Source organism: Coenobita brevimanus, chromosome 55 (assembly GCF_032717465.1).
Source record: "Coenobita brevimanus isolate Jiangsu-jjx chromosome 55, ASM3271746v2, whole genome shotgun sequence".
Taxonomy (NCBI): Eukaryota; Metazoa; Arthropoda; class Malacostraca; order Decapoda; family Coenobitidae; genus Coenobita; species Coenobita brevimanus.
Window position 1 is genome coordinate 10,516,833 of NC_137008.1, and position 7,199 is coordinate 10,524,031.

At 42.3% G+C, this 7,199-nt stretch overlaps 1 protein-coding gene across 1 annotated transcript; it reads left to right on the plus strand.

The window, feature by feature from the left end:
- Positions 1 to 4,869: 4,869 nt before the first annotated feature.
- Positions 4,870 to 5,909, plus strand: LOC145401251 (uncharacterized). The gene is made up of 2 exons (XM_080273586.1): positions 4,870 to 5,653; positions 5,821 to 5,909. Exons 1-2 carry the CDS (start codon positions 4,870 to 4,872, stop codon positions 5,907 to 5,909), a joined length of 873 nt encoding a protein of 290 aa, XP_080129712.1.
- The last annotated feature ends 1,290 nt before the right edge of the window (positions 5,910 to 7,199 follow it).

Below are 7,199 nucleotides of genomic sequence, written 5' to 3' on the forward strand. Positions count from 1 at the left end.
TTGCTGTGTATTCAGCGACTTAATTCCTCTCGAAGACAATAACTTTTAGTCTTCCTACATTCACCTTTAAATTCCATTTCTTACATACTCTTCCAAACTCATTCACCATGCCTTGCAGCTCCCCTTCGTCTTCACCCAACAATACAGTATCATCTACAAATAACAGAACAATAAATTTCCACACGCTGCCCTCTGTCATCAGAGCCGCTACAATATCAGCCATCTCACCTTGTCTCACTTTTATAATTCCATCCGTATACAAATTGAAGAACGAAGAGAGAGAGAGAGAGAGAGAGAGAGAGAGAGAGAGAGAGAGAGTTATATTCCTTTTACTGGCATGAAATATTTTTAAGGTTTTTGGCATAATGCCATTGCTCGTCTTAATAAATTTTATAAAGTGTATTTTAATAGATAGGGGAAGTATGTCGTGTTCAGCAGAAAAGAAGCTGGAGGAAAGGCCATGACTGCTGCAGACAATGATTAAATGTGAGCCTGACAATGGTCCAGGACACCTCAACTGATTACTATCGGAAGAGGCGCATGAGGGGCTCCGATACTGAGATATTCGACTGTGTATTGTTAAACCTAGATCAAGTTTACTGTTGATAAGCAGAAAGCAGATGTTAATGACTATGATGGATTTCTTTCCATGTTACTAAAAAAGGGAAAAATTTCGTTAGTAAAAGATGATCAGGAGATGGATACAAAGCACTTACGAAACAGGACGAGACCATCACTCTCGCTATCAGCAAACTTCCATCCGCCTATTATAGGGAATACTGACCTGTTAACCCGGTATTAGATTCTCTAGCATACAGCACTAATTGAAGCTTTTGGCAAAAACCGGAGAATGAAAAATAATAGAAAGTTTCATTATATTGTATATAATGAGGAGGGGACGAAAAATGAAATGGAAAAGTTCATTGGCATGGTATTGGACACTGCATCACATGATTCATATCAACATGTGACTGTAGCTTGGTACATTGATGCATACCGCCAATACATAACGGGGTCGTGTGTGTGTGTGTGTGTGTGTGTGTGTGTGTGTGTGTGTGTGTGTGTGTCATTCACCGGTCGGTAAGGAGGATCACGCGATGGTCGTGATCGTCAGCTTTTTACCCTCCCGGAAGAGAGTTGAGAGCTCATGTACAGGAGTCCGATCTAAGGGCATGGGTGTGACCTTTCACACACGCAAACACCCATCCCCTTGCTGAAGGAGGACAGTAATCATCCACTTCGTCACTGAAACATTTCGCAGCCTAAGCGAGGCACGAACCCTCGTCTACGAAGATGCCAGGCAAGAGCGTTACTGCTGAGCCAGCGAACAGTATGTGTGTGTGTGTGTGTGTGTGTGTGTGTAATTCACCGGGTCGGTCAGGATCACTTGATGGTCGTGATCGTCAGCTTTTACCCTCCCGGAAGGGAGCTGAGAGCTCATATAGTCCGATCTAAGGGCAAGGCTGTGACCTTCACACAAGCACACACCCGTCCCCTTGCTCGAGGGGGACCGTAACCACCCACTTCATCAGTGAAACTTTTCGCAACCTGAGCGAGGCGCGAACTCCCGTCCACCAGTTGGCAAGCGAGAACGTTACCACTGCACCAGCGAGCTGTGTGTGTGTGTGTGTGTGTGTGTGTGTGTGTGTATGCTGAGGTGAGGATTTACTTGTGTCCGTGAGACTGGAGAGAGAGAGAGAGAGAGAGAGAGAGAGAGAGAGAGAGAGAGAGAGAGAGGGAGAGAATGCCCACTGCAGGACAAAGAGCCCTCTTAGTTTTCTCCACTCAGACCTATTGGCTTTTCCTGATGGATGTTAGCCTCATCCATCCAGGCCCAGCAAATCTCCGGATCTCCTCTCGTCATCTCGCCCTCTGCTTGCTTCTTCCTCTTTCTCCATTTCTGGGCTGCCATTCAGTTACCCTGATTGCCTAGTTGTTATCTGTTCAACGAAGACGTGACCTGCACACACCCATTTATATTATTTTACTATAGTGATTACATCCTTTACTTTCGTCTTTTCCTTTATCAAGGATGCTCTTATTTTTATTTTTACCATGCGACCCCTAACATAAAAATTTCAATTTCTCTCCGAGCTCTGCTAAGTTTACTGTCTAAGAATTTTGATAGAATCCACGTTTCTGATCCTTTAGTTTTAACATGAATGACACACTGATAGTATGGCCGTCTCTTTTGGCATAATGGTAATTGGTTATCTTTCATGTACTTATATTGCAAAAACTTCTCCATCCTGTTCCGAGTCTTTCCCTCCCCCCCCCCCCTTTTTTTTATTGTCAAGGGCTGGGGCTGCGTGATATGCCTGCCCTATCTGCATGTAATCCTCGAAACATTCTATTCCACCAATTTCTAGTTTTACTGGACGGAAACAAACACGTTTGTTAAACATAAACTTCATTCTCTCCATATTCATTTTCAGGCTTACCTTCACTAACCGTGTTCAGATCATCTACCATTCCTTGTAGCTCCTCCCTTGATTCGCTGAAAAAGAATTATGCCGTCTGCAAATATAAGGTTGTTTAATCGCTCTCTATTTATGCTAATTCCTTTGTAATCTCAATCAAAATTTCTGAAAGTGTCGTCTAGGCACGCTGTGAATAACTTGGGTGAAATGGTGTCTTTTTGTCTAACATCTTTTTGTACTGGAATATCCTGGCTGTTCTTATGGAGTTTTATGAAGGCCGTGCTATCTCTAAAATTATTTTCTGGTACTATCACATAAGTTTCATATCTTGTCCTCGAATTCTGTCATCATTGCAGTTGTTTCATCTAAACTGCGTGTGTGTGTGTGTGTGTGTGTGTGTGTGTGTGTGTGTGTGTGTGTGTGTGTGTGTTTTCTTGAAAAAATGGAAAAAAGCTAACTTGCATATCATTTTCACCAAGTACTCGCTAACTATTACAACTTATTCAATTTAAAAAAATGTTAAACTTGGCAGAACTGGGCTGATTGCACGAGATACTGAGTTTGTATAATGTGATGGGTACTGTGACAATGTTTGCTAATACTTGTGTATGTGGTTCATATATATCGGCCGAGTGGGTTAATATCCATAAACCGATAAGGAGGCAGACCAACAGTAATGTATAAAAACAGGATTGGCAGGCCCGTGGTGGAAGCCAGCTTTGGATGAAGTGAAGAAATATGATGGGAGAAGCTGGGGTCTGTCGCTGCCGTTCGGTATCTCTTGCTTTTGCGTAAAAAAATTAGTACACGTAAAGGGATATTCAGATAGGTGAGGTCTTATTAAAACCACTGATAGCATGGTAAGATACTTTATGTTTAGAAGACTTGTGTCTCCCACAATTATCATATTGTAGTGAATAAATTAGAAACACTACTTTCTGGAGGATAAACTAAAACGCAATATAATTGAAGTTTTAAGTAACGTAAATAAGGGCAGCAGTCATTGTGGATGAAGTCTTGAAAAGATGTCTATTATAGAAAATTCACTGCACAGATTCTCTCTCTCTCTCTCTCTCTCTCTCTCTGTAGGGAAATCAGAGTATCAAGTGTTACCCCCTCACCTCCTTTGGCTGCTCTTAAAGGGAGGTTTGTCTCAGTTCTGCGTCGTCACTAAATCGCCATAATTTCACCATCACATCACCAACTCTCTCAAAAGCTCTTACCTCATGTATGTCAGAAAGTGTTATTCGATTAAAATTATAATAAATGACGACTGGGATTGTATGTAATCAGTTTTAAGATAAGAAGAATGTTTGTTCCGATGTTTAGAAGGTTAATTTTGTTAGTTTAGTGATACCATTCAACTTTATCATAATGAAGATATTCCTCATCATGTTACTGAGTATATATGTTCAAAAAATATATAACTATGAACGAAGTGATAAAGGAAACACAAAACAATAGTTTAGCGGACTGCATTTAATTTTTCAAATTAAGATATCAGGTGAAGATTGGCAACTTTGGGGAGATTGTGAACGCTCCTCTTTTATGCTGGTGCCATCCCTACCAGCACAGGTTCTCCCTCACAAGTAACTAGTCCCGCTCAGACGATGAACCCTCCTCCACAAGTGTTCAACGCTACAACTCCTCAGATTGTGAGTACAACCCCTTGGGTATCTAGTCCTCAGGGTGCCATGTTTCCTGCCTGGTTTGTCCTGCAGCCGCATCAGTGGCTAGCTGCTACTTCCTCAAACCCTTTCACAGTTAACAATTAATTCTTTGTTCAGCCAGGGTTTGTGGGAAGTGTTTCTGTAAATGTTCTGAGAGACAATGTTTCCTCAGGTTGCTCCATCAAGCAGCATCTAGTATGGCCGAAGGAGTACAGATCCAAGTTAGACTTATTGATGGATCAGTGAGATTGTTTCCTGAGGCACATATCCAAGTAGCAACCCTTTCTACAAAGGTTCAGCACCTGCAGTTGTTATCCCAGAACCTCTGTTTGACCTTATTATAGGGAACATTAGTGGCGTGACTCATAGTTATGCTGTAGACGTTGCTACTAAGACATTGGCTGCTGCATTAACACAAGCAATGGCCAAGGCTCCAAACCATGTCACTCTGATGACCATTGCAACGCCACAAAATTCGATTCGTAGTCAAGATGTTGTCCAAGAACAACTGTCCGATCTTCCACTCGCCATAGTGCATAGGAAATTGGAGGGAGATGTGATTAAACATTCACAAGATGGTCAAGCTAGATTCCTTTGTAAATGAGGACGACTGTATCATGAATCACAGACACCCCAGGTTGAGGTTCGACTGCAGTTTGTCATTCCCACAAAATATCAACAAGCAGTGTTCGAACTGGGTCGTTGTTCAGTGCTGGGAGGTCACATGGGCCAAAAGAAGACCTTTGAACATATCCACGCTGTCATTTTTATGGCCAGATATGGAACAGGATATAAACAGGCTTGTGTGTTCCTGTGACGTGTGTCAAAGTACTGCTGATCTGGGATGTGTCCATCCTGCGCCATTGAAACCTATGCCCATAATATCTGACCCATTTGTGAGGGTAGCAGTTGGCATTGTTGGGCCGATCACTCCTAGGGCTAGTCATGGATCAAAGTATATTCTCACTCTCGTTAATTTCAGCACACAGCGGCCTGAAGCCGTGGCTCTTAAGAACACAGAGGCCGTCAGTGTTACAGAGGCTATGATTGGAGTGTTTTGCCGAGCACGTATCCCCAAGGAAGTCTTAAGCAGCAGGGGTTCGCAGTTCACTTATGCAGTGATGAATGAAGTATTCAGTTTGTTGTCTGTCGGAGGCTTGAGAACTATGCCCTATCATCCCATGTGTAATGAGTTGTGTGAGAGGTTTAATGGGGCTCTCAAGATAATGTTAAAACACATGGATGCTGAACAACCCAAAGAATGGCTGTGGTTCATTGGCCCTCTTGTTTTCGCTTACCAAGAAGCCCCACAGCATTCTTTGAAGTTCTCTCCTTTTGAACTGGAGTACGGGAGGTTGGTTCATGGGCCGCTTGAAGTCCTTCGAGAATTATGGGATGATGAAGAATCCGCTCCTGAAGATAAGACCGCCTACACTTACGTCCTTGATTTTGCTGATCAACACCAGTCTACATGGGAGTTAGCTAAGGAAGAACAGATCAAGGCATGTGAAGTTCAGAAAGCTTATTGTGATAAGAAAACAAAGCTTCGGAAGTTCAGTTCAGGTAACAAATGCATAATGTTACTCCCTGCTGCCCAAAACAATTGTTGGCACAGTGAAAGGGTACATATGATGTAGCGCAGCGAGTTTCAAACCTCAGCTACATAATTCAACGGGGAATCTTCATAAAAAGATTCCACATTAACGTGTTGAAGGCCTATCATGAGTCAGACCCTGAGGAGACTGGTGTGCAAGTGGTCAGTGACAGTGACCAGCCTCCTGAAGAATCTAGGGCAGTGACAGTGTGGGTGCAAACCTGATGTCTCACCTGTTGGCCAATGAATAATTCGAATAGGGACTTGTACATTGATTCCATACGACGTTTTTCATCACGGATCTGTATATACATATATACCATAGGACCATAAGCTAAGAGGGGAGTTCAAGAAATTTGCAGAGACATTCTACGGCTGTGCTTGAGTTACCTTGTGATTCAGTCGCCAATACTAGTTTATCCAAATGAGTGTTCACACCCACAATGGGTGTTAAAATGTGACCTGCCCGAGTTTGCATAGAGATTCTCTAGTTCTACCCCTATTCGTTATAAGGATAGAACTTCAAGTATGCCCGTTGTTATGGGGTTTAACCAAGGAACCACTAGCAATTAGTTCTAAGTGGTTGCTCAGCCAAAGAACTAGCTTACGTTTCCTGGTTAATAGTCTACCTGGTAAAAAATTAATGGCGGCCTCACATGCACAGAGCTCTGGCTGGCACCCAACTTTCTCAGCCAGGGCGTACCTTTTATTGTATGTACTGACCATTAGGGTGAAGGTAAATGGAATTTAATTCAAATTCTAATTGTCCTTTGACAATATCGGTGCTCCACCTATGAACAATTTTCAGGTGCAGTTGGCGGGTGTAACAGTGCTGTCATGTTGATCTTCACGAAGTTCATCGTTGTTGTTTGAGTGCTGCCAGCTTCTACACCCTCGTCATCAGCATATAGCTACTGTTTTGTATCATACCATTTTACACATATGTACTGTTACACAACAACTGTCAGACTTACACAGTTTGTTACATACACCACACTACATAACAATTAGTTGTATTAAAATTAATGTAGCAAACTTTCACTCAGTTTGACTTGAGTATAGGATTTTTCACTGTCGTTGCGGAGTTTTTCCCTCAAGCTTTCAGTCATTAACATAAATACAAGGTTTTTACACTCACTAATGACAGTGATTTTCCCCTGTAAGGGGACATTATACACACCACAGTATGAATCATGTGTGCCTCCTGTTAAATTTTCCAGAGTAAAATTTCATTTTGATGGAGTGTCATGTCATGAATCTGCAACATTGTTTTATTGTTGGAGTCTACGAGTGCTAGTGGAAATCCCAGTGAACTTTGCACAACATTGACCATCCCACGTTTGCACTCCAACTGGAAAATTTTTTGAAACATTTATCACTGTTTCAGGAACGACTGTCATTATGCACAGACATTAGTGTATCACTGTGCAAAATTAGTATGTATATACCATTTGCCCCACCCCAGTAACCGTTGGGAGAAGAAGCTCCACCCTCTTCCCACAATAGCCACCCACA

What these genes read in the sequence shown, in the direction of transcription:
- LOC145401251 (XM_080273586.1), top strand. Translation starts at nt 4,870, where the DNA reads ATGGAACAGGATATAAACAGGCTTGTGTGTTCCTGTGACGTGTGTCAA. An exon ending in GCTTCGGAAGTTCAGTTCAG is followed by an intron (nt 5,654 to 5,820) that starts GTAACAAATGCA and finishes ATCATGAGTCAG; the next exon opens with ACCCTGAGGAGACTGGTGTG.